General features: G+C 47.5%; 1 protein-coding gene across 1 annotated transcript in view; it reads left to right on the top strand.

Moving 5' to 3' along the window:
• The window catches only part of DAAM1 (dishevelled associated activator of morphogenesis 1), an 84,135-nt gene that overhangs the window by 12,302 nt on the left and 44,551 nt on the right, over positions 1-27,282 (top strand). The window contains exons 2-3 of the mRNA XM_080618521.1: positions 12,185-12,408; positions 26,586-26,675. Of these exons, the coding sequence (XP_080474647.1) occupies positions 12,226-12,408; positions 26,586-26,675 (273 nt within the window). The 5' untranslated portion in view covers positions 12,185-12,225. The remainder of the gene's footprint in view (positions 1-12,184; positions 12,409-26,585; positions 26,676-27,282) is intronic.

Genomic DNA, 27,282 nt, shown 5'->3' with positions numbered 1-27,282 from the left:
GAGTGGTGGTGGGTCCCTGCCCCTGGATTGTTTCTAGTGCCCAGTGACTGAATTGTAGCTGCATGGTGGAGGTAAGAATTTGGCATCTGGGTTGTATCCTGGAGGTACCAGGCATGATGTATGGCTGGGACAGACCAACTGTATTTGACAAACATAGAAGCGAAACGAATCACCTTGGCTGGTGCAGGTAAGGGCAGAGATGACCTTGGCCATGATGTGAGCCCTGCTGTGTGGCTGGCGCCAGCAAACAGGGAGGTGGTGGCCTCCGGGAATGACATTCCCATGGTCTCTGTGTCCTGCTGCAGACTGGTGCAGTAAGGGAATCTCTTTCTCTCCAGCCAACAGACCCTGGTTGGCATATGTTACAGGCTCTGGAGGCCCTGGCATGGGTGCTCAGAGCATCCATAAGATAGTCTGGAGGTTATGTTGTGACAAGCTGTGCTCAGTGCTTCTGGGAGCTAGCTGCTGGTAGATGGGTCCTGCATGAGTGTGTATCCTTGCATCACCTTATGTCTCACAAGTGGGAAGGAAGAGACCCTGAAAGACAGCCACCTACTTCCCTGCAGGGATATGACAGGGTGCAGACAGGACTTAACATTCACTGTGTTCTTGGTGAGCTGCCAAATGTTTGCATGTCTGCCTGGCTTTTACTGGTAGGTGTCAATACTTTTTTCCATGCCTGGTTTTTGTTCTCTGCTTTCCAGCAGAGCTTGAATTCTTTGCTGTGTTGGGTTGTTTGGGGTTTTTTCTCCCTTTCCTTTCCCTAGTAGAACACAGCTGAATTACTGGGAGCCCAGACTAAACCTGTCTATTACGCATTACCCGATTAGACGCCATGGTAATAAGCACTTGAATCTAAAGCTAGATTAGACAGGGAGCAGTCTGGGGCTGGATTTGCATAGCACGCATTCCTTTTCCATATGACGTGTTGGTAAATCTACTGAAAGTGAATTTATAGAGCGCTGGCATGCTTCAAGTGCTCCTGTTGATGCGTGGGTTGCTCACCCCACAAGGCACTCAACTGGGCAAAAAATGCCTGTGATTGCCTGGAACTTGCTTTTTCTCCCTTTCTCCTGCTCTCTCAGCTCATGTTGCAGTTGATTGGGGCGGGTAGCTCTAGTCAGCCTCTAAAAACCTGCATTAATGGGGTTTTGAAAGGTTTTTGTCCATGGAGGAAGATAATTTCAGTGTGTTTTCTCTTCCTGTGGCATCTTTGATGGTAGTGGAGTGAATCTGAAGTTTTCAGGTACCTAAATCCAATTTGTAGCTTCTTCAAGCTTCTGCTGCAGTGGTACATGTCTTGTGCTGGAAAATGTTGTGAAGATCTGCGATGCAAAAGCCATTTAATTTCCTTCCCCTGTGGACAGTCATGAGATTGTGTATGATCTCAGGGTCACTTTCTCTTTCGAGATGCTTCATTAGCATGTGTTTAGGGTATCCAAACTGCAGTGTTAATATGAAGCAGTTGGCTACTGCGGTTAGACACAGAGAAAAATGCTTTTCAAGGTTTAGGGACAGTGGCTAGGCAGCAAACCTGCAGGCTCTCCATTGTAGGGAGGGGTTCTGGATGGTGGAGGTTCAGGACGTTCTTGTACCATTGTCGGGAGGATTGAGATGGAAGTGCTTGTGCTAAAAGCTAAGCAGAAAACAGCATGACCCAGCCTGTTCTTGTGGTGACCTCCATCTCACGGCAAAGCACAGAGCAATGATACCTTTGGGTGGCTCAGCAGAGATGCTCTTATGTTGTTGCAGCCTCTGAGACAGTGGCTTTGCTTTTCTGTTTTAAGGGCTCTGCTAGCCATTTCAGGAGCCTAATGAATATAGCTCATCCTGCTTGCAGACTTTGCTTGGCCAGCTTGAGAGTTGTAGCATGGACATGAGAAAGCATGAATCAAGGAATTAGCACTCAGCTCACTGGGTTTCAAACTAGGTTAGACCTGCTGGGCCCCACATCATTATCAGTGGCATTGTCTGGGCCGTGTTGAAAGATCTGGCAAGCTTGTTAATGGAAAGATGCAGCTGTGAGTGGCTCCTATTGGTGCTTGTGCTGGTAGAGGTGTTTTAGCTTCAAAGCTGCTAAAGGAATACGGGTGTGGTTTGGGGTGCTGGGGAAGCATTTCTCACTGGAGAGCTGAGCAGACCTGATGTCAGTCAAATACTTTGCCCTGCAGCCAGGAAAGGAGCTGAGCTTTGAAGGAATGTCAGGAAGGTGCTGATCACCAACAGTATGCTGAAGCCTTGCCCAGGTGGCAGGTGTAAAAACCTCTGCAAGGCCCTGCCACCACTCAGCAATAATGAAACCATCCCTGCGTTACCAACACTGTTTCCAGCACAGATCCAAACTACAGACCCATACTAACTACGATGAAGAAAATTACTGCAGCCAAAACCAGCACAGCTTGGAAAGGGCCAGGAACACTGAGGACTGGTTTACAGACTCGGGAAGCTGATAGAAGTGATGGTGTTGAACATCTCTGCAGAGGTAGCAGTGGGTGTGCAGAAGAGAGCTAGCAGACTGACAACTGAAGAGCACAGTGCTGTACCCCAAGAGCAACAGGTGACATTGTGGCTTTCTGAGCCTGTGTTGTGCCTGTGGTTGCTGCTCGGAAAGTATGCCTGTGCTTGTGGGTGCATATAGAGTGTGAGTAGTCCCCAGTATGTGAACACCCAGACTGCCCTCCTGCAGTAGATGGAATGAAACTAAAAAATTCAAGCACAGTTAACTTCTTTCAGAGTGTCTGAGCTGCTCAGGGTCCCCTTGGGTCATTTTTTCAAGTACTTCTTTGCAGTTGCAAGGCTGTTCTGGTTTTTTGTTTGGTTTGGTTTTCTTGGGGTTTTTTTTGTGGGCTTTTTTTCATGAAAAAGAGATCATTATATAAATATCTACAGGGATGGGAAGCTTATTTTGTAATTTGCAGCAGGTGCAGTGTGAAAACCTGCAAAGAAGAGAAATCCACTTGTGTATGTAGCCCTGGTCAGGAGGTGGCCACTGTCACTGCCATGTTGGACCTTCAAGGGGCAGTTTCCTCACTTTGCTGCAGGGGGAATGGATAGGCTGATTTTTTAAGTGGCATATAGAGATGGAGGCAGGCAGGATGCCTGAAGCATTAGGGATGTTACATATGCCCTGTTTAGACTTCGGAGTGTCTGGGGAAAACAGATTTGGTTAAATCATTGCGCAGAAGAAAAAATAAAAACCCTGTGCATGTACTCAGTGTGTTTAAATTTGGTTTGTATTGATGCTGCTGATGTTGTTACTTTTCTGGATTAAGCATTAAAATAGTCTCTATTGATTTTTAAATGCATCCCCTTGGGACCTACCTTCGGTCCATCCTAGCAGCGATGGGTTGGCTGACTCCAGAGTTAGCCCTTCCTTGCTCCCTGCCATCAGTGGCAATTAAAATTCAGCTCAATTAAGCTGGGTCCTCTGAATTGCAGGTGGTGGGTTTGAGCAGCTGTCCTGGAAAACCTGAGTCTCATTCCTCTGTGGCACAGGGTGGTGCAGCTCTGTCCCGGTCAAGGCAGCCCTTCTGCCATAAGCTGCATTGTGTAGCTTGTACCTAGCAATAATATAAGCAATATATGTATAATAGTACAATACATGTATAATACGTAGCAGAAATGTAAGCAAGCCTTCCAATAAACTCACTTGCTGTGCTCACCTCTTTTCTTTATCATGTTTAAATGCAAACAGGCTTTTAGTGTAATGTGATAAAAATTACTTCTTTTTCCCAGACTGGGTGGGAGCAGTCATCACGTTGGAGCTGTTGGGATCATGCTGTGCCTGATGCGAGCTCATATGTATTGTTTTTCAGCGTTCATCTGCTGAAGCATGGGGAAGTATTGGTGTTGTACTGTAAGGAAAGTGGCCAGCAGGCCATTTCTGCCATCAGACATATTTATCAAAGAGTTCTCAACTCCAGGTTTGTACTTTAGAGAGAGAGAAATCACTCTGGATTAATATCAGGATATAAAAATCTTTACAGGGAATCAGCATTGCAGATGAGTAGGCCAGCTGAGAGATCTGACAAATGTGTTTTGTTTGCTTTGGGCAGTTGTGGACTACAAGTTTAATGATATCCTGAAGTTTAATGATGTCTACCTGTCAGGGTCCCTGTTAGGAATGACTCCTATTTACAGCAGCCTCCACCCAGTTTCCATTTTGAAAGAGAAAAAACTGAGATTGCAACAGACCACAAGCTGCATGAACATCAGTGGTTCCAGTAGCCTCACCTTAAGCATGGATAATCCTAAAAATCTCCGAGCACAACCCAAAACTAGCCCATTGGGACTCAGCCAGTAGCTTCTCATTGCCTTGCTGTGATGGTGGCCCCACGGCAGACGTGGCTGTGCTGATGGACTGGAAGCATCTGCTGCTGAGCAACGTGGAAACTCCAGTTTGTAAAGCCAAATTAAGAGGTTTTACAAGAGGAAAAACCTGCCTAGCTTTGCCCTTGGTTTTACACTCGAAGAGCCTGTCTCACCCTGGAGATTACTGCTGAAATAGGGAGCAGTGAAATGGAAGGCTCAGCAGTGAGGCTTTGCATACGATAAATCAAAGTCACAGCCCAAATATTCATTGGAGGAGCAGGGCTTGAGGCTGGGGGGAGGGGGTAGGAGGAAAAATGGGGGAATTAAAATAAAAGAAGATTTTTATTGAGCTATTGTTCTCCAGGAAAAGGCTAATTGGCAAACAAATATCCTCTTCCAGTGGGGAATATCACTCCTCTCTCCCTGCCTGCCAGGTTGTTGAGCTTATATTGACAAAATTTGCATTGTCTAAGGGAGTAGTCAGAGCTGGGAGTGATCTCTGGAGCTGGGAGTGATCTTGGAAATGCAGCGACTTAAATCCACATCATTTCAGATGGAGAGGAAAATACCGAGAGGGGAGATCTGCTTCCAGCGGACAGACTGGGAGGTGGTCCCAGTGCCTTACATCTTAGGAAATTTCTGATCACTGAAGCTGCTTTTTCTGGCTAATTATATGTAAGATGTGGTGGGGTGGGCTTCGCAGCTCAGTATTATCAGCCTCCTGGAGGTGTTTCGTGCCTTGTGTGAGCATTTTCCTCCTGCTGGGGCCAAAACAAGCAATGGAAATGGAGTGGGGCTGGGTGTTGTCTTGTGCTTGTGCTGGGCGATGAGAATAGAGCTGGGATAGAGGAGAAGAATGCTTGCCTTGGAATGCTCAGTGAGGCGGTAAGAGCCCCCTGAGCTGCCCAGGGGGTCTTGCATCTCTCTCTTGACTTTTTTCAGCCTTGAGGACTGCCTGGCTAAGGCTTGGCATCACCCAGTCCGGGCACCTGCAAAGGCCCCCTGAGAGACCAGGTTCAAACAGCAAAGGACAGCTTTTGTGAGGGTCTTCTCTGCAAGGCTGCAGGTTTTCAACAGAGCCCCGTGTTGGTGCTAATCCCTCCCTGTGCTTGACCTCAGCTCTGAAAGGGCCATCTTTGCCTCTTTGAGCCCCACCACAGTGCAGCACCAGCAGCTGCCTCCCCAAAACAAGAGCGGGGTGATGGGAGCACTAGGAGGGATGCTCCCCTGCACCGCCTGTCCTTTCTGCTGGGTTTTTCTGGGCTGACTTCTGAAGCCTGTCTAAGGCAGGGGGATGCTCCAGCATCCTTCCTGGAGAGCCTCCAGCCACCTCCACCTCCCTCTGCCTTCTTGGGATGTCTCTTTGGCTTAACACATCTCTGACAAGTGTTGTGCCTGGGTTCCAGGGTATGAATTATTCAGGGCATTTAAGGGAGCAATATGTGACTTGAAAACTCTTTCTTCCTCCCACTGCCAAACCACCCCACTTTTTTGGTTTGCTTTTGCAAAAGAAGGACCACAAATCCACCTGGCTGCTGGAAAAAGGCACGTATGTGTTTGTAGAATTGGGTCGTTTAGCACCCTAGTGAGTATTAATAAATATATGTATATTTATATAGGTTCTCAAAATGGGTCTTTTCTGTGGTTCCACACTTGTCCTTGTTCCCAAAATAAATGGCATTTGCCTGAGCTGATCTGCTGGAGCTCCTGTAAGAAGCTGTCTGTAGTCGTTTAGAAGATCTGGTGCCTGCACTCAGCTCATCGCCGATTAAGTTTACCCTTTTAGTGGAGAACTTGTGACCTTCTTTGGTGTTACTGTCTAGCTAACTGGGAGACTTCCAGCAAGGTTTGCTTTCTAATCTCCCAGCAGCATCTTCTATGGTTGGATTCATCTGTGCACTGAGCTGTGCTGGTCTGTGCAACCACATGGGGGTAAAGGGCTGTATGGGAATCCCCAGAGCAGCTCTCAGTGGGGAGGATGGATGCTGCAAGACCTCAGCATCTTCTCCTTGTACCCGGGCTTATCTCCATGCCCTGGGGCAGATGTGGTCCTGCAACACACCAGCAGCCCTCCACTGCTGGATTTTTGCTGGCTTGCCAAACTAAGCAGCGCTGCTCCGAGGATCGATTTCAGTTGGAGAGAGTTAAGACAGATCCCATCTCGTCCTGCTGTGCACCACGCTCTTCCCCTCGAAAACTGGATTGCAAAGTCAACAGTATGTGTGCTTCCCTTGTTGGGGAGCTCACTTGTGCCCTGGAGAAACTGCTTGCAAGCTGGGCTATTGATATTCTTGCATCAACCTTCACCACACTGCTCTCTTCCCTGAGTAGCATCATCAACACTTCCGGATGGGAGCCCAATGCAGACACGCACAAAAATGTATCTTCTGGCACTTCAGCTGATTGCAGATGTGTGCAAAAAGGAGGGCTTTTCTTGGTGTGTTACAAATTCATGAAACTAGGTTTTTTTTTCCTCACTGGTGAACATACAAGTGTTTACTGGCTCTAAGAATAAACTGCTTTGATTTTTCTTGCTGCACCCTGAATTTCACCATCAAGCCTCTGAAGTTTATCTGCCCTTGAGCAGAGCAAAATGTTTTCTTGTGAGACAGCAGGCCCAGATGTATGCTTGAGGTTGTGATAAGTGCCACAATAAAAGGGAGGAATACAAAGAGAAGGTGACACATTTTAGGTGAGTGGTGAGCTTTTCACAACGGTGGCAGATGGGGTTTTCAGGGAGCAAGCTGTGAGCCTGTGACTGCAGCCAGCTCCTGCCGGCATCAGGGGTGATATGCTGGTGGCCTTCAGGTGCCAGGCAGCCCAGGCAAGGTTTGCAGATGCAAAATGATCTTTGTTGGGTTCAAGGAGTATAACAGGACTTCTGGGAAGTGGAAGGAGGATCGAGTGTAATTCAGGATTTGGCAGGGATATTTATAAATATGTGAAACCCAAGTCTCTGAGATTTGCTTACACTGAGAATTATGGCTTTTGTGATTTAGTGGTGAGTCAGGCTCCTCCTGGCAGCTGGCTTTCCTGCACCATCCCCATTTCTGGCTGCTTGTCACAGGTGGATGGAGGAGGAAAAAGCAATTGTCACATGCCTTTTAGCAGAGTATTTTGGGCTTTTTCCCCCTCCTGCCAATATGCACAGATATCCACTAAACACAAACGTTCCCCTCCTGTGCAGCCTGTGCCTGCAAACAGCTTTATGCTGGAGAAGGGGTTTTTGGAAATTGGCATGGAAGCGTGCAGCTGAAAAATCATCCTGGTTGCTTTAAATAGGAACACCTGTGCTGGGGATGCTGGCACCATGCTCATCCTGGGAACTATGCTGGTGATGGGCTCAGGTCCTCCACACTTCTTTGTTGGAGGAAAAGGGATCCTATTTCTGAACTTTTCATCCACACAAAGGCTCGATTTCAAAGCTTGTATTTTTAAAATTGAATAATGCTTGGATCCCTCTCATTAAAACATGTTTCTTTGCACCAGCTTTGGTGCAAAATGAACGAGAGCAGCGCTTGTTGCTCTTGAGAGGGGTGAGCCCAAATGCTGCCGCCTGCGGGCAGAACACTGTGCACACATTTCAGAGGGCTGATGGTTAGGACCGAACCTGAGAAGAAGTCAGGTTAGTGAACAGAGGCAAGGAGGTTGCCAGCTGTCTTGGGTCCGTAAGGTGAAAAATCAAAACATGCCCAGGGAAGGCTTTGATGCTTCTCAGGGGATGCCTCAAACGTACCGTTGATCTGAAAAATGCTGTGGGAGTGTCTAGTTTTTACTGCTGTGGAGGTCTGAAAGTGGCTTACAGTAGGATGAAAATAATCTAGAATTGTTTGTTTTAAAAAAGGATGCAAGGTATTTATGGGTTTGACATGCACCCCAGCATTGTGTCCTGAGTTGGATGTTATGTATTTGGGAAGAAGCAATGAGGGAGGGTGCACCATTGCTCCGTGGTGGGATGGAAGAAGTGTAGTGTACATGTGTGGGATGTCCAATTTCTGCCTTCTATGTGCTGTAGAAAGTGGTCCAGGCCACCTGGCTCGTGCACTTGGTGGAGGTGATGGTGTGTTCCAAAACTGCTGCTGAGGCCACTCGCCTCCCAGCCACCCGCAGCCAAAGAGGTCACTTTGCAGCGATGGAAGAGAGTCAGAAAATTTCCATCCACCAAGAGCATCCCAGGCTGTACCAAAATGCTGCAGGGTGAGGGGAAGCAAAGCTTGGCATGGTCCAAGATGCTTAAATTGGTCAGGGCTTGGCAGAGATGTCAGTGAGCATTACTGCACTTGCACAGAAATATTCTCTCCTTGTGCAATGCACTGAAATAAAGCTACCCATTGAGAAAAAGCTCGCTCAGGATTTTGCATCCTTGTTTTGGGAGGGGATGAGGGAAGAGCCAGAAAAATGACACGCTAATATTCATATTTGAGGATTTAGCTCCTAGCTTCTGGATGGGTTTGGAGGCAGGTGTGAAGGGGAACGTGCACACTCCTTTGCATGTGGTTGTACTCTTGCTGCGTATTTTTAGGCTGCAGACCGCAATGCTGCAATACTGGTGCTGGCTTTAAACCAGCTTATTGGGGCATTGGTCACAGACAGGCTTTGGCAGCATGTTGCTCCATGTGGGCTGATTTAGCTTGCCGAGGAGGCTGTTGAATATGCAAGTAGTAATTGCTGCTCTCCTTTCCTTAAAGCAAAGGCAGAAGCTACACTGGGGTCCAATTTTCTCCTAATGACTGATTTCATTTAAGCATTGCTCAGGGCAGTGTAGCCTTGATGTTTTTTTTTAAGGCTGGAGAAAACAGCAAAACTTGTCTCTCAAGCATCACTGAGCTGGAGCCCATGGCCTCTGTCCTGTGTGGCAACCGCAGTCAGTCCTGGTGGAATGCTCATCCTCTTCTCTCTTCCAGGGCTTCCACGCTGAGCCTGTCACACATTTCCACCCTTGTTTCTGTGAAAACAAAGTTGTTTGGGAATGATTCAGACCCATCAGTCCTGCTTTGAGATCTGGGGTTCGGCTAAAAGTTCCCTCAGTGACCATTCCTGTACTATCTTCCCTGGCTCTGTACATACAGGGACAATTAAACTTAATTTATTCTGGCTCGCTCAATACTAAAAGGCCAGAAGGCACCATTAGATCACAATCTGGCTTAAATTTATTGATCTAATTAGCACTCAAAGGTATAAATGGGAGGTGGGAGCAGGACACTTAACATACGATGCTGTGTGGAGCTGGTCCCTTCTGCTCTCCTTAGTGCAAGCCTCCAGGTTGCCAGGGGCTGTTTCTTCTCCTTGAATTACCGGTTTCTGTAGGATTTGAGGGAGACGAGAAGGCTGGACTTCATTCTGATGATGCAGTCTGCGCTGTCTGCATCTCCCGACGACCTGCCAGGGAGCCATGGTTTGATTTTGATCCATCATGTCAATGAATGTTCATCAGCTGTCTGAAGATTTAATGCTATCTGCCTGGTAGCTGACATTCTCTCTCTAACCTTTTTTAGTTTGTTGCAGATAACCTACAGCCCGCTCAGCCTACACTATAGGGTAGATTGTTTTGGTTTGTTTTCTTTTTCTTAATTGTTTATAAATGAAAATGAGGAACCTCAATAGCTCCAGAGCTGGAAGCAGCTCAAAAATACCTTGTTTTGGTTGCTACATGACTGTCTGCTTTGAAATCTAAAGTAAAATCTTGCCTTTTAGTCTGTCATTCAAACTCATTGTAAAGCGTTGTCAGGAGTGTGTACCTCTGGGTAGCAGGTGTTGTTCTGAGAAAAGCTTTTTCTACACTTCTGCAAGCCCAAGTCAGAGCTGGTATGTAGCAGCAGGTTGTGATGTTGAAAAGGGGATGGGAAATGCCCCATAAAAGAGGAGAATGGGTATGTTTGCTCCAGACCAGCTGCAGGAGTGGGATAAGGCCCTGCTCTGTGCATGGCATGGCTGTATGTGTGGGCTGGGAATGACCAAGCAACCAAACTTTGCACAGCTGGAGGATGTGCAGGTCAGGACCAAGCTCCCGCACCAGACACAAAGCACCTTGCAGCCACCAGCAGTTCTCTCTGTGTCCTGCTCCTCATGGCTCTTTAAAACCCAAACCTGCAATGTTTCTCCTCCATGTTAGAAGGAGCAGAGATCTGTGTACCTTTAGATTTTTGTTTCCCTCTCTCCTTTAGGAAAGAAAATCCCTAGCAAGTCCCTAAACCCTTCTAACACTGAAGGGATGCCAGCAGGCTGTTAATGGATTTGCCGTGGTGCTGGCCACTGGGAGCTGTGATGAGAGAGCTTTCATGGCAGCTGAAATTCCTCCAGCGGCTGCATTTTTCTACTTCCAAGATCTAAATGTGAAACCAGATTTGGGGCTCTTCGGGAAGGGGGACCCTCCAGACTGGGCATAGAGTTGCACAGCCTGGGATTATCCTGCATGAAGGCCGAGTAGCTGTTTCCATTCGTTCATGGTTCAGCAGATGATTACACCATGTGCTAAAAACATGCCGTCAAAGATAATTTCAAGAGTCAGATCATCTGTTAAAGTAATGTGGGTAGAGCCAAAGTTTTCTGCAAGGTCCCTGTTTTGGGAGGACAGCATTTGCCATGCATGCAGATGGTGGTGCAGGGTCCAACCCTGGGTCTGCCTGCCTCGAGTGCCGGGTCCCCACGGGCCACAGCAGCTGGCTGTTTGGGTGTATGAATCCGTAGCTGGAGGGTAATGGCTGGCGCCAGGCAGATCAGACACTTCTCTCCAAATGCTGACCTTTTTCCTAAGTCTCTTCATAGCTTTGTTAATAAATCTGAGTCATCCATATTTCAACTTTCTGCATTAACCTTGGCTGTTTGTGCTGTCTCTTAACATCTCAGCGTCTTGTTTCGCAGAGATAAAATGTGTGTGTGGGGGGCTTTCTAAGACAAATATTTAGACTTCTGGGTTTGTTTTTTTTTTTTTTGCTGGTTGATTTTCTCATTAGGGTGTTTCTCTGTTACCTCAAAGGTGACCCTCTTCTTCTATTGTTGATTTGCCATTCCCAGTTTTGGGGCAGTATTTGCCTGGTCTTTGCCATTACTGGTTGGGTTCGACACATCTCCTGCCCTGAGCTTTGCTCCCAGCTTGAGTTTCAGAAATCAGCAAAGCCTAAGCGACCCCTGGTGTGAGTGGTGCCTGACGTGAGCACTGCATAGGCAAGTCTGAGCTACTGGCAGTATGTGATTTTTATAAGTTGAAATTGCGTCCTGTAAATATTGACTGGAATTCCAAGGATTAATTAATTAAAGCCAACTAAAACTTTCCATGAAAAAAGAGCTGCCCATAGGCAGTTGTTGGTGGATGTTTAGGAACACGTTTAAGTGCTAGGGGGAGAATATAGGATATTTTCTCAGGTCTGCTGCCATTTGTGGCTCAGGCATCCTAAACCCTATGAGGTTTTCAAGCACCAAGTCATGCATGCTGGGGACCATGCACCTGATGGCCCCAAGCACATCCAGCTGTTCCTGTCAGCAGCCTCCCAGATTTGCTTTACCCCTGGCCAGACTTGAGATGGGGGCTGGCTTGGCTGCCACAGCACAGGGATGGCAGCAGGTATTTGCTGGGACATGCAGCAGTGATGGGGACCAGGACCCCTCTCCCCATGGGCATGGCAGCATGTTCCCCTGCTGCTGCCCACTTTGGCACAAGGCAAAGCCAATGCGTTTTTTTAAATTCACATGGTCATCAAGGTTGCCAGGACTGTAAAGTCAAATCTGAGGAGAAATATTTGGCATGTAAACATGTCTCCGCTCTTCCTATCCACGCCAAGCACGTGGGTGGCTTTGATTCCTCCTCCCCTCCATAGGAGGGGAGTGCAGCGCTGCGGGGCTGCTGCTCAAGCCTCCTATCTTCTTTTCCCCTCAGGATCTAGTGCCCAGGAGGGAGGGACGCAGAGGATTTTGGCCATGGCCCCAAGGAAGAGGAGCAGTCGGGGGATCTCCTTCATCTTCTGCTGCTTTCGCAGCAGCGACCACCCGGAGATCACGTACCGGCTGCGCAATGACAGCAGCTTTGCCCTGCAGACCATGGAGCCCGCACTGCCCATGCCACCGGTGGAGGAGCTGGATGTCATGTTCACTGAGCTGGTGGTAAGTAGGTTGCTTTTTATTTTACCACATCTTCCACTTCCCCCCCCCCCCCTTTCTAGTTTCCTCAGGTTTGGTTTTGAGTTTTTAAGCAAGCTTTGGTGTGAAGGGAGCATCAGGGGCTAAGGCTGGGAGTGATTCTGCACTGAACCTTGAGCTCTACTCGTCCCTGAAGTCCTGCCAGTTTGGGGTGGTTTCTCTTTCTCATTAGAAAGCCTTGATTTCTTAGAGCAACAGCTGGAGGCTGGTCTGGCTTTGTCTACCTCCGGAGGTGATACAGAGGTGTCCAAGCCAGTAAAGCAGGTTGTTCCCTGTAGGGACAAAGTAATTTCACTTGCTAGGCACTCTGCTTCACAGAAATTCTTGGGTGTGGGCTAAAACAAGATTTGGAGAGTCAGGATATTGTTTCTTTATTGCTCAATATCAAAACTCTGAAAAACTTGGATTAAAAAGAAAAAAGCCGAAAAAGCACTTTTATCTCCTCTAGGCAAAACCATTTTGGTGTGGTTTGTTGGATGGACCGAGAGTGCTTCAGTTTGAGCTGATTCAGCAGTGAAATGAGGTTTCTCTATGGAGCTTTGATATGTAAGGGAAGCTGCAAGTTGCGATGCTGGTTGGTCACACCTCATGTTATATATATATATATATATATATATATATATATATGTAGCATGTCCCATTAGATGCCAGGCAGCATGGGTTTGGTGAGTCAGGCCACTTGGAAGAGGAGAGCTCCAGATTGTATTTTGAGAGCCAGTTTTGTCCAGATATCCTTCTCCATGGGTGGGTGAGACATCCGGCAGAATGGAACACCTTATGCAGCATGGTGTGGATTAGATGTCCCTGCAGCAGGACTCTTCTCACAGCAGTCCTGCGAAATGCCACCGGGCAAGTTTGGTTTGTTCAGGTGGAGTGACTGCCTCTGCTCTACATTTGTCTCCACTGATAACTTGGCCAAATCAGATTTTCCCGGGGAAATTCTTTCCCATGGAAAACTCTCCCCATGCCTAGCCAAACGCAGCATAAGGGCATGTTGCGCTGCAGCTTGGTGTCACTAGCCAGGCTGAAAGAGGCATCTGTGAATGCTCACATGCTAGAGCCCCACCAAGCCTACGGCACCTCATTGCAGCCCAGTATTTTCAAAGCATCTCCCCAGAATTCAATCAGATGCTTTTTGCAGAGGCTGTGCCGCAGGGAACCGCTGTGTGCGCAGCAGGGCAGGAGCACAGCAGAGCCTGGGACCCGTCAGGTCTAGGGCGTGCTCCATATTGCTGCCAAGATTTTAGGGGATTTTGCCCAGCCAAGGGTGAGAATAAGACTCAAAGGCAGCTGCTGCACCAGGGCATATTGGCAGCAGGAACCATGCTGGCTCCCTGGAGACTGATGTTATACAGGGAGGGGGACAGCAGGTGCCCACTGTGCTGCTGTGCAAGCAGCTGCAACCCCCCCCAGGCTCCCCAAAACCCCATCAGATCTCAACCTGAGCCAGTGCCAAGTGGGAGGGAGGGGGGAGCCAAGCTCTGCCCTGTGGGTACAAGAAGGCAGATTCCCATTCAGGGAAGTGAAGTTGTGAACCCACACCCCCCCTTCCATTGCAACAGCTCCTTCGTGCTCCCAGTAACCTGTTGGTGTCAGGTATTAAATTTCAGCATTAGTTAAATGGCTTGGAAGGCGTCCCACTGTTTCTGTGTAAACCCACTGTGTAACACTTGGAAGAGAGACAGAGAAGGCACTTGGAGGTGCTGGGCTCATTTTTATGCCCGTGAGAGCCTGATGCCACCTGGCCTGTCACGCTCAACTGTCTGGAGAGGGATGGGTTGTTCCCAGTCTGTGGGGCCAAGGCTTCCTCCAGAATCCTTGGTTGTCCCAGTCTGCTGGGTTGAGGGATGTCAAAGGGGTTGGAGGGGATCTGCAGGCTTTTCTAGCGCTTCTCTTGCAGCTTAATAGTGATTTTTCTACCCCATTTGTTCCCGTTAGGAACTTTGAGTGTCAGGGTGCAAGATTCAGGCCTGGGATGGGTGGTATCTTTGAGGATGTTGCAAGGGTGGGTTTGGTCACCAGGATGGACAGTCCTCCTGTAGAGACCAACAATCCAGCAAGGTCCCTGCTCTGCAAATCACAGCCTGCTGCATACATCAGAGGGCAAAACTCTTTCTTTTTGGAGCCATCCTGCAAAATATTCTCTGTGCATTGGGTATTTTTAAGTGTGCCTGTTTGAGTCAGGAAACATCTGTAGCGTGAGAAACTGGTGATTGTCTCATGCCAGGGGCAGTGGACGAGGGCCTGAGCTGCAGAGGCACATGGAGCAGCTGTGAGTGAAAGGTCAGCTGAAGGCTCAATCTGCTCTCCCAGTGTCTGTTTTATGGGCTGCTGTATGTTAAATGGACACTTTGGATTTTGACTAGAATAGTTAAATAGAATAGATAAATAATTAGGGTTTTATTCTGTGGCCATGTAAGTGTTTCTCAGAAGAAACAACAGGGAAGTAGGGGATGGTGAATTTTTTTGCCTGGAGACAAACAGGAGCAATTAGCCTGGGAGAAATTCCTGATTTCCACCCTGATCTGCAGGGACGGTGCGCCCTGTCCCAGCCAGAGTACGCAGCAGGCAGGGACTTTTCCCTGGCTCAGGACAGATGCAGATGTTGTTACTGTGGTCAATGACTGATCACTGCTTCCTCCCAGAGGAGCCTTTTCCCTTCCGTTCCTTTCCCCCTAGCTGGGCTGAATGGGTTTTCATCAGGGTATTGTTGGGATGTCGCTCAAGCAGGCACCGGCCCCATCTGAAAGGCTTTTCTTTGTGTGCTGTCCTGCTGGGGCTCCAGCCAGGCTCAGCCACCCAGGGAGAGCAGGTGCTGGCAGAGAGGCACAAACAACAGTGAGATGTTTCAACGAGATTTACTGATTTGCAGCTCCCTTGGCTGGGACAAGGCTTTATCATTTCATGCAGCTCTCCTTGCATCGACACCAGTGCATCCTGCTGGCAGGGGCTGGCGGTGTTTGGTTGCTGGTGTTTGGTTGCTGGGGCTTGTGCAGTAGTGTGATATCTGCCAGGCAACATCCATTGGATTTACTGAGTTTCAGGAGCCATCAGTTCTCCCATAGGACACATCAGGAGGATCGCTGTATTGTGGGGGTGCTCAGCGCCAGCAAGGGGGAATATCTGGGGCTGCACAAGCTGCCTGCGAACCAGGAGAACAAAGCTGTGCCATCTGCCACAGCTTCTTTCAAGAGGCTCCTGCATATACAGGCTAACAATACGGTGTTTCTTCAAAGGCTGAAACCTTGCTTGCACGCTCAGAAGAAAGCACTTGCAAAGCTCCACATAATGGTGCCATATGGTGGATCTTGCCATAACAATCCTCTCTATTTTCTGCCAGCAACTAGACTTTCTACCAGATGGGTAAATGACTGATGTCCTTTATATCTGCTTAACACTCCTTGTCGCTCTGGGGTTTGTAATGAAACGCTCTGTGTTTGGTGGTGTGCATTGGCCCCATGGGATGTGTGCTGGGTTGGGGGGTGGAGGCACAGGGAGATTGAATGGTTTGGTCTGGAGAGGGCAGTGGGAGCCCCAGCATGACCCAGGACCCCTCTCTGGCTCTCTTCCCAGTGATGCAGGTTGCAATAGCATCTCCACCCTGGCAGTACGAGAGTGATATTCAGGTGACTCAGACCACCTGTATACTCAGAGGAGCTGCCTGGTCCGGTGTGGCTTTGCTGGCCCCTGGAGCGTTAGGTACTGCCTTTTCCTGGTCCTGCATCCTTGCTCCCAGCCTGCATTTCCACTAGCGGAGGGATGGGCTCAGATGACACGCTCCCCCAGCTGCCCCTCAAGGCTTGTCATAGAATCATAGAATGGTTTGGGTTGGAAGGTACCTTAAAGATCGTGTAGTTCCAAACCCCTCCCATGGGCAGGGGCACCTTACACTAGACCAGGTTGTTCGAGCTGCCCCATCCTTGTGCGAGTGCCTCCTCTCAAATACCTGGGCTTTGAGGAAATTCCAGTTACTGCTCCCGATGGGGCTGCTCAGACTTCTTACCTCTGACTTGGAAGAAATTAGAGCAGCATCTGTCTAGCTCTGCATCCCGCCTGTGATGTGCAGCAGCCCATTTTTAGGCTAGGAAACCAGAGCAGGTTTCCCTAGGTTCCTCTGCCCAGACTTTCAGCAGCTGGTAAGTTTTTTGAGACCTGGAGAGGTGACACGGGGGGGGTGAGTGGCTGTGCAGTGTCCCCAGGGCCCTGGGCTCAGGACAGGTGCAGACCCTTGCACCTGATGTTGTGTGGGGTTGATGACTGCCTTCACTGGGATTTGCTGGTGGGGAGATATTCACACAGAGTCTCTGAAGTGCTGGGCTTTATGCCTTCTCCTCCCACAGCCTGGAAGGCTGCTCCATCCCTCCCTGCTGCTTTATGAACCAGTGGAAACTCTGTAGCCTGAGGAACCATTAAAGGGTCTCTGACAGCTTACAAGATATATTACAGCATTTGGTTTTGCTGTATGTGGGGCAACTAATGCATTTCACCAGAGCTGCTGTTGGATGCTATCTGTTAGGAGATAGCATCTTCTGTCACACAGATTGATTCTGTGTCACCTTTGAAATGCTTCATGGTAGGTGCTCGGTCTGTGGCTCGCAATGTGCATGCTTGGGTAAGATGCTCCATGTGTAACTGTGCTGCAGAGCTATGCCCTCCTGCCCTCTTGGTGTGCTGGGATGATTGCTATTTTATATGCTGCTTGAACAGGAGCAGACAACCCTAATGTGAAGAAAAGAATGGTGGTGGGGTCAGTGTGAGCACCATTATGTGCTTGCTAATAGCAGTGCTGGATTGGGAGCTTGTTGCTAGCCATATCCAGTTTTACTTAGGGACTTGAATAATGTGCTTTTCCCCTGGTTTCTAATCCAATAAGGAGAAAGTATGAGGTTTTGGGGCTTGCAAAACAACATGGCTTTTAAGTAACAGCTGAGGAATCAGCTGCAAAGCCAGGCTTTGTATTTCATGCTTGCAGGTCAGCTGTCGTTTTTTTCCCCGCCTGGTTTTTTCAGCATTAAGGACTTCAGGATTTTGAGAACCACTGAATGGTGGCCAAAGCCATTTTCCCCTATACCTGCAAAGAAAAGCATGCAGTTGGTACCCAGAAAAAAAACCCAAACGATTGCAGTAGCCCTTGTGTCCTGGGCAGAACACCCCCTTCTGCAGAGTCTATCCTGGGCCAGACACTCAGCAAGGGGCTCCTGACCCCATCCCACCACTGTGTCCCAAAACCAAGATCCCTTGGCTTATGAATCGCTTTTAAGGAGGAAAACCAAATTATTTGGTAATATCTGATTTTGAATTGACTCTGCAGGGAACTGTGTGCTGTACAAAGGACACTTTCACTGGGATGGCCAGGTTCTGCTCATTGGACATGCCACGCTCCTATTCCAGCCTGCTGATCACGGTGCTTGTTTTTGTCACTTCGAGGCATTACACCCTCACAGATAATCTCTTAAACATGTTTTGATCGGTAGGCATCTGATAGAGAAGTTGCACACCTACTCAGTGAGAAAATAAGGATTTTCTGCCTACATGTGTTCCATGGAACTGAATGAAGTAATCCACCAAGGAATGCTATATTTCAGCTGAAGCATTCGTGTAATTGCAGTATCTGTTACAAGTACAAACTAGCGTGGGGACTTGCCCAAAAACCATGTTGTTTCCAACCTGCAGTTCTATAAAGGAGCCATGTTATAGCACAGTGTGAACCCCAGCTGGAGGCAGCAGGCACATAAGAAACCCTTTTGTTTCCAGAAGAAGTACAGCTGAAGTAGAAAAATTATATGGTACCTGCTAAATGCGTTCCACTTTGCACTTCATAAAAGAGGATGCCACATCCTTGGGAGATGCATGGGCAGCTCACTGTGTAGCACATCAGTGACCTTAATTAGGGCATTCAGGTTTTCGGCTAGCACTGATTCCAAGTGTTTCTGGCACAGGTCACCATGAAAGGTATCAGGCTCATTGAATGAGGAATCTGCCCCAGCAGTGGTCTTCCTGACTGCTTGGTCGCTGAGTGGTGTTGCTGGAGTTACGATCAGGATTGAGCATGTAGGTTGTGCTTCATCACCAGCCTCAGCAGGAAGTGTTCCTGCAGGCAATAGCCCATGCCTATTTCATGTCCATTTGCAGATACAAATAAAAGCTGTTCATTCTCATGTAGTGTCTGTCACCAGCAAAGTCTGGGCATTCCTTAGCATTCAAGCATCACTGAGACCAGCTTTTGGCAGCTTTGCACCTGATTGAGTTCTTAAAAGGGATGCCGGGTGTGACTAAAGCGAGAGTTGTGTGGAAATGAGGACCAATTGTCCCATACAAACTATGACTATGGAAGGAGTCCATTTCCATCTTATGTTGCCCATCAGCATTAGGATGTAGCTGGCTCCTGTGTCCCTCAGTTACATCCTTCAGGTCCTGTGAGCGGTTGAACACCTTGTGAAGCTTTCGGAATTGAGTTGGCATGAGGCTTTGCAGCCACTCTTTCCCATCCAGCCCCTTTTTGAAGCCCTTTCCATGTGTTATGTGTGATAACCTTGGAGCAGTTTAGCCCCAGACCAACCATGCACAGCTTTCGTACACAAGCGTCCCTGTCAGGCAGGGGACATCTGAAGCCACACTTGACTTGTTGGCTTAACTTCTAACTTCAGTAGCATTCAGGGATGCCAGCAGCAGAGGTGGTATCTAAAAACCAATTAAAAAGGGAGCTGCTTCTTTAGATCTGTAAATAGGTTGGAAATCCAGTCTGAAACCTTCGTATTTCTTCACCAGCTGTCTGTGGGTGCACCCACCAAAGGACAGGTCATATCCAGCTGTGGTTGGTTGGATTTAATCCATTTTAACTATCACAGTAGTAAATAATGAGCCAATACATCTTATCTTTCTGTTTTCAGAGTTTATATTCAGTTGTGTGGAAAAAGTGCACTGGCCATCCACATGCAGGGCTTCTAAATCAAGAGGGTGTTCTTCAGGGTAAAATAGCATAGATCAATAACTCAGGCTGAAAGAGTACCCTGTGTTAATTAAAATGGGGGAAAGGTTTTCCAGTGATGTTGGTGAAAAGGTCACAGAAGGCCAAGCTGAATAAATTGGAAAAAAAAAAGTCTATATGGAGTTATCGATATATACACATATGTACAACAACTGAAAAGACCTAGAAGCCTAAGTGCGTGCTTTCCTTTTTAAATGCACTACTATTGCAATATGAACAACTTTAAAACTTTTAGCCTATTAAAGTAATTAATTAAATGATATTAAAGCATGACATGCTGTCTGCCTCAGTCAGGTGTTTGAACTGATGGGAACATGAACCAGCTGCAGCTAGAGTTTATTGAAGAGCTAAATCAGCTATTGATGGCCATAATCTTTCTTGCAGAAGAAGAAAGGAATGTATGTTTTATTACATCTGTCCAATGTGCTCAGGTCAGTAACTGAGAACTGCAGAGCAGGGTGGATTGGGGTCTTTTCCAGTCTGGGACTAAAAATGTGGGAGGTGGTTGATTATGTGTAAGCACTTTGAAGTGCTATACATGTTATTCCTTGTTGCTGCTTCTCATTTCCTTGCTCTAGGGAATTTCCTTTATTAAAAATATTCATTAAATGATAAAGGCAAAATTAACAAAAATCTTCTATTACGATTATTCATTACGAGATATGAATAGTTGATTTTTTTTGTGTTCTGTAGTTCCAGCTGCAGGTTGTCGTGGGTAAATTAAAAATAAACAGTGATAATATTGGCTGGGGTCAGTTTGCCTGAGGGGTTGTTTTGAAGTTCTCAGGGTACTATGGCTGAAAAGATGTGTGCTAGGGAAGAGGTATTTTTGTTACTAATCCTAAAGCCAAAAGACTTCGTTCACCACTTTCCTATTAAAAAAAACCCCAAAAACCAAAACAAGCAAAGATAAATCTGTGTATGTTGAGAATTGTAATCGCCTAAATAAATGTTGCAGATAGAGGAGGTCCTCCAGTGGTGCAGGATGTGTGTGAAGGTGGTTAGTTGTTTGCACTGTAACAGCCACTGATTAATAAGCCTCCTTCTTCAGAAACGAGCTTTAAATAAAATAATGAGCAAAGCAGGATGGATTGTGAGGTGAAGGTTGTGGCACACCAGCAGGGCAGGCAGGCAGGGCAGGCAGGCAGCAGGGCGGGCAGGCAGGGCAGGCAGGCAGCAGGGCGGGCAGGCAGGCAGCAGAGCGGGCAGGCAGTCGGCTGTGTGGGCAGCACATTCGTGGAGCGGAAGATGATTAGATGAGGAACTGAGGGGAAAAATGCTGATTGCCATTTCCCTTGACACTGCAGCGTTCTGGGATAAAGCAAATTGATGAACTCGGAGAAGAATGCCTGGAAGAGAGTGAAAAAGCGATGTGACCCCTGAGAAAGGAAGCTGCTGCAGGCTTCAAGAGGCCATTTATTCAATTTTAAAATCCCATGCTGTGACAGTTAATCCAGATGTTGCCCAAAAGTTCCTGCTTGTTTGGGGTGTTTTTTTGTTGTTTTGTTTTTTTTGGGTTTTGGTATTTTTTGGTTGGTTGGTTGTGTTTTATTTGTTTTTTTTTTTTCTTTTTCTGAATAATCTTGGATCTCTCATGCTTTATTTGAGAATGCAGACCTTTGCCTTTACATACTGTGGTCTCACGGAAGTTTCTAAACTCTCTCCATCTGTCAGGAGTAAATTCACTTGCTCTTTATTATGTTTGTCATTTATTTATCTGGTTTCTGTATGTATGTATGTGTGTGTATATACATACACACACATATATATGAAACTAAGAACAAGCCAGCAAGTTTTAATTATTTTTTTTTTAATTTCAGTTATGGCAATGGATGACCTCTTTGCTTCTCCTCATCTCCTCTGTGTGTTACAGTTACACCGTTTATTAGCCAGGAAAGTGCATTAGACTCAGAAGTTTTCACCTTTTTTCGTACAATCTCTGAAGATATTTTGGGGGTGCAGACCTGTATAGGGAATTGTCCCTTACTTAGTCCCTATTCCCCAACTACTTCTTGCAGAATGTTTGGTGGCCTGTGGGATCTGTGGGATGTTTCCAACCCAAACCATTCTATGATTCTACGTAGAGGAGGAACCTGTGATGGTTGTGCTGAAGTGTTGCAGTGTGGGTGAGCAGCCCTTGGGCTTACCAATCTCTGAGAGTCTATTCTGGAAGTCATTTCTGAAGTCAAGCTATCCTGTTGGCCTCCTGCTGTTGCCCCCATTAAAGCCTGAGGCTATTGCCCTGTGGAAGATGCTCATTAAAACATCCACCGTGGCATGGGCGAAGTGTCAGGAGCTTACACTGAGTGCGCCCTCAGCAAGTTTGTGATGACACCAAGCTGTGTGGTTCTGTTGATACACCGGAGGGAAGGGATGCCATCCAGAGGGACCTTGACATGCTTGTGAGGTGGGCTGATGCCAACCTTATGAAGTTTAACCATGACAAGTGCAAGGTCCTACACCTGGGTCGCAGCAATTCCAGGCACAGCTACAGGTTGGGCACAGAAGAGATTCAGAGCAGCCCTGCAGAGGAGGACTTGGGGGTGTTGGTTGATGAGAAAATGAACATGAGCCGGCTTCAGTGTGCGCTCGCAGCCCAGAAAGCCAACCGTATCCTGGGCTGCATCAAGAGGAGCATGACCAGCAGGTTGAAGGAGGTGATCCTGCCCCTCTACTCTGCTCTCGTGAGACCTCACTTGGAGTATTGTGTGCAGTTCTGGTGTCCTCAACATCAAAAGGACATGGAACTGTTGGAACAAGTCCAGAGGAGGGCCACGAGGATGATCAGGGGACTGGAGCACCTCCCGTATGAAGATAGGCTGAGACAGTTGGGTCTGTTCAGCCTGGAGAAGAGAAGGCTGCGTGGAGACCTCATAGCAGTCTTCCAGTATCTGAAGGGGGCCTACAAGGATGCTGGGGAGGGACTGTTCATCAGGGACTGTAGTGACAGGACAAGGGGTAACGGGTTCAAACTTAAACAGGAGAAGTTTAGATTGGATATAAGGAAGAAATTCTTTACTGAGAGGGTGGTGAGGCACTGGAATGGGTTGCCCAGGGAGGTTGTGAGTGCTCCATCCTTGGTGGTGTTCAAGGCCAGGTTGGATGAGGCCTTGGGTAGCATGGTCTAGTGTGGGGTGTCCCTGCCCATGGCAGGGGGGTTGGAACTAGATGATCTTAAGGTCCTTTCCAACCCTAACTATTCTATGATTCTGTGATTCTGTGGTTCTGTGATATGCTGTCAATCTGGGGCTGGACTTGATGCCTTTTCTGCTGGAAGGATCAAGCATTTCTTCCAGGTTCAGTGCCTCGCTTTTCTGCTTGCTCTGGCTTTGCATTGAGAAGGTAGTTGGAGACTACAGTGGCTGAAAAAACAGAGAGGTGGTGGAGTCTCCCTCCTTGGAGATATTCAGAATCCATCTGGGCATTGTCTTGGGCAATGGCTCTAGATGGCCTTGTTGGATCAGGGGGTCGAACCAGAAGACCTCTGGTGGCCAGAGTTTCTCGTACTACTCAGTTGCCAGCCTGGGGAGGTACAGACCATGGGAACATCTGCCACTGTGTGTCCTCCAAGGGAAAGGTATAGATTACTTGATAAAAGCTTTGGCCCATGAAATTGTTCTCACAGCATGCTGAGCTGAGCCACTGGTTTCTAAGGTAGCTTTAGGAGAATGGTGTGGAATCACCTTCACTGAAGCTTGTGCTGTGTTCAGAGGGGGAGGTTTGCCTGGCTTGAACAGAGAGCCGTCAGCAAAGCAAGCTGCATGGAAGTATTTTACTTCCTAGAAATAACAAATACACACTGAGAATCAAATCTCCCTATGAGTTTGGTTTTGAATCATATTTAAATGAATATTTAATGTGAAAACATGTTTCCTGATCTAAAGGTGAATAGTTTAACTGTACGGGGCAAATATTTAAGAGTTGCATATCTCTTTCCAGTAAAAACACTCTGGGCAGAGACTTCCTTTTGGTAGCAAAATGAGGCTGTTATTTTATATGCCTTTGACCAGATTCCAAAAAAAAGTTTAAAATAGTGAAGTTGGCAGATTGCGTTAATGGGAGGCATCCAGGTGGAAGAGGCAGAGCTGTGAAAGGTGAGGCTACAGTGAGGAATGAGGGGTGCAGGGGTGATGGACCCCGAGCCACTGGTTATCTTCTCACTCTTCAACAGCTGCCAATATTGCGTGCTGTAGCAGGAGTGCATGGCATGCAGATGGCCTATAAAATTAATTGCCAGTTAGAATCACCTAATTATTAAGCTCATGATTATTAATTGAAGGCACATAGAGGTTTGAGGTTGTGCACAGCTTCTCTGCTGTACTATAACTCCACCCTGCATTTGCTGCTACAGGCTTTGTCAGAGCTGCATTTGTATGGTGGGCTGTGAGCCCCCAGGAAATGTCTGATGTTCCTGTCCTATCTCAGCCTTTTGAAGGGCAGTTTCTGAGCACTCTGCCTGGGGCCAAAGGGTACTGAGATACCCATCAGTAAGTGAATGGCTTGAGGTGGGTGTGGGAATCCCCATGCACATAAGACCAGTGAAGACCTGACTCCTCAGGGTTAAGTCACTGTTAGAGCGCAGAATAACAATCTGTTTGGTTATGGTGATTTTCTTATTCACTGGGTACCACGTAATATTTATATAAACACCTTTCCCAAGCGTCCTGTAAGATATCATTAAGTAGGGGTTGCTGAGTGATGCAGGTCTGCAATGGCTGAACATGTAAGAGCTCGGGCACAGTGAAACGTGCTGTGTGAGACTCAGAAGCAATTCTCCAACTTTTTGGATGTGTTTGCATGTTGTCATGTAACAGCACCTAATATAGTGTTCTGCTTTATCCCTCCTTGCTTCTGCTTAGGCTTCAGCTAAGTTTAGGGATTTTTTTCTCCATTAACAAATCTCCATGCGTGCACAAGTTGTATTTTTAAGATATTGGTATTTTGAAAGTTTCAGTGAACATTTTTCTAAGGACCTAAGTACAGATGTGTGTGGCTGGTGTTTTCATGCCTGAATCCCAGATTTACATGGCAGGGAAGCAGGGTCACAGAGGAAGCACTTTCCTGTGCTTACTCAAACCCTTACCATAGAGGTAAATACTCATCAGGAGATGCTAGTCCTCTCCCACATTCTGGGATGCACTTTTCCGATCAGCTGCATTTCATCTGGGTCCCTGTGTCAGGTGTTGTCCCATTTGCTGCCTTTAGACATGCAGAACTGGGGTGGAAGCAGAGCTTGGATGTCTGACCGGCTCATAGCCGGATGAGACAACAGCAAGGGACATTGAGTGCGGTTTCAGTTTTGAGGCATGGAAGGGTGGAAAGGCTTGCCTGAGGCTAAGGAGGTCAGTTGCTGGATATGAATCCCTGACCTCCCAAATTGTAAGGAGGTTTGAAAGCAGTGTTCATTGGAGGAGTCCTTAAGCCAGGTTATCCTCCCTGGGTGCAGGAGCAGGAAAGGTGTCTCAGATTGGGCTCAGGCTTTCTCAGTCCTCGCTTCTTCCCAAGTCTCTGTCGCAACAGCATGTTTATTTCTGTTGCAAGGGTGTCTTGCAAGTCTGCTTCCAGAGCTCCACTGATGTCAGTTCTGTGCAGCACTGTGGTTTGTAGAGTCAGTTGATATGTGGGGAAGATGTCAAGGGAGAAGCAAAGCTCCTCCATGCATACATAATGGTAAAAGCTCCACAACACCTGTCCTTTTGAGGAGTAATTTCATTGAGAAGTTAAATCAATACCTGAAATGGATGTATAAGCCTTTCTGAGATGTTCAGGACCGCTGGTAGCCCTCCATCACTGCATGTTGTGCTGGAGGGCCCTTGGGTTTGGGTTATAAGATAGCTGAAGGCTCCGTTGGCTACTGGATGCAATATGAGCTTTAATTAGATCAGCTGAATTTCTTTGTGGCCTGCAGGCTTGCTGATGCAGGGACCCATCTTTCCCCATAGGCGTCTTGCTCAGCCTTTAGCAAATGGGGCTTTTACCTTTGATTGGTACCCCCTGGAGTACCAGGGGCCACCAGCTTTAGTTGGTTAGCATTATTTTTCAGGCAGGGAAACTTTAATGGGTCTTCATGCGGTATCCTTACTTTTTTTTTCTTTCTTTTAGCTGCTGGAATTGTGTAATTTTTAATGGGGATCCTCTTACTTAAATCCGCTGGCTGGGTGGGATGAGTTGGCAGGGCTCCCCTGTGACCTTCTGCAGCATCTCCAGCACTCCCACTGCTGAACCAATACCCCTCCAGCATGAGGGTTGTCACTGGTGGTGGTGATTTTAAGAGACATCCATGGTTGTAAGATTGTTGTTGGCTTTAGCAATGAGCCTCCCAGCCCTGACTGAATGTTTTATTTAGTTCACTGATAAAAGCTTTGACCTACATCTAGCACCAGAAAGCGATGAGGTTTTGATAATACTGACGGAGGGCACACTGCTAACTGAGCCTCCAAGTTGCAAATGGATGTGTCCTTTAAAATAACGTCACATAAACTAATAAAGGTTCCAGCCAGTAAACACCTTTATCTCTGCTAGCCAATATATAGTCCGGTTTTCATGGAGAGGATGTCCCTCTTCATGAACTATAGATATTAGGAAAAGAGCTTTCTATTTTTAGTTCTAGAAAAACAAACCAAAAGCCAGAAAAACTCCCACAGTTTTTGATGATATGAGGGTGTCAGCAATGGAAATGGGCTGGACCACTCAGGATGCTCAGTGAGCAGTTATCTGTGGTGGTAAAAAAGAAAGATCCTATTTGAATTGTTCTTCACTGTACGTGTCTTAGGTGCAGTCTGGAGCTCTTGGTCCTCTGTGCAAGGTTATCTTGTGGGCAGCTCTAACGGCTTGATGGAAATCCATTCTAAAGCGCTTGCTGCCTTTAAAAGCAGTGAAGGTGATGTCCCAGAGGAAGGAGGCAGGGAGGTTTGCAGCCCCATCCTTGCAGCAGCTGGCTGCAGCTCAGGAGTCAAGGGGAGGTCAGCAACAGCAGGATGATAATTAGCATCATTGTCCTGACAAATTGATAGTCACGGGGAGCTGCTGCAGGGCCACTGCTGTTGTGTGGCACCACATTGATTTACACTGCCTACTGGGGGGGTTGTGTCTGTGCTGTTGCCCATTTGTGTACTCATGTTACATGTTCTGTGGGTTTTTTTCCCCCCTCCAGGATGAACTTGACCTCACGGACAAGCATAGAGAGGCCATGTTCGCGCTGCCAGCAGAGAAGAAGTGGCAGATCTACTGCAGCAAGAAGAAAGTAAGAGACCCATCTGCTCTGTGTTTGGGGGCTGAGCCCTCTTCCTCCCATTCAGGGTGGAGAGGAGATGTTCTTCTCTGCTGATGTCTGGGGAACTGATTATAGTCTGCCTGAAAGCCTTCCCCTCTGCTGGGTTTCCAGTTTGCTGCCATGAAACAGGCTTGGGCATGGTTTTTGTCCTCCTACCAGCTCTTCCTGGAGGAATGCTCAAATGTAAAGTGCACTGGGGAAGCTGTGCCACCGCAGGTGATTTGACCTGGTGGTGCTTGCTTTTAGGGTAAGATGTGTCACCCTTGGGGCAATGAAGGGCTCTAGGCTCACGGGTGTAACTGAGATACCACTGATAAGAAATGGGTTGATGCGAGTCACTGATCTGTGGGCCCATCTCCCAGCATGATGCATCCACTCTGAGATGTTGCCCCGTGGCTGTGTTTCTTAAGCTGAAACCATGCACAGACATCTTCCCAGTGCAGAGATATGTTGATGTTTGAGCTTGGTTGCATCACAATTTAGATAAAGTTCAAGAACTAAGGTTTGTTTGTATTCCTGCCAGTAAATCAGTGCCTGGGTGGCCAAAGTCTGGTGCCTCTGGACAGGTTCACAGTTG

The sequence above is a fragment of the Psittacula echo genome (genome assembly GCF_963264785.1).
Source record: "Psittacula echo genome assembly, chromosome: 5".
Lineage (NCBI taxonomy): Eukaryota > Metazoa > Chordata > Aves > Psittaciformes > Psittacidae > Psittacula > Psittacula echo.
The sequence above is the reverse complement of the archived record's forward strand: the minus strand, read 5'-3'. Positions and strand labels throughout refer to the sequence as shown.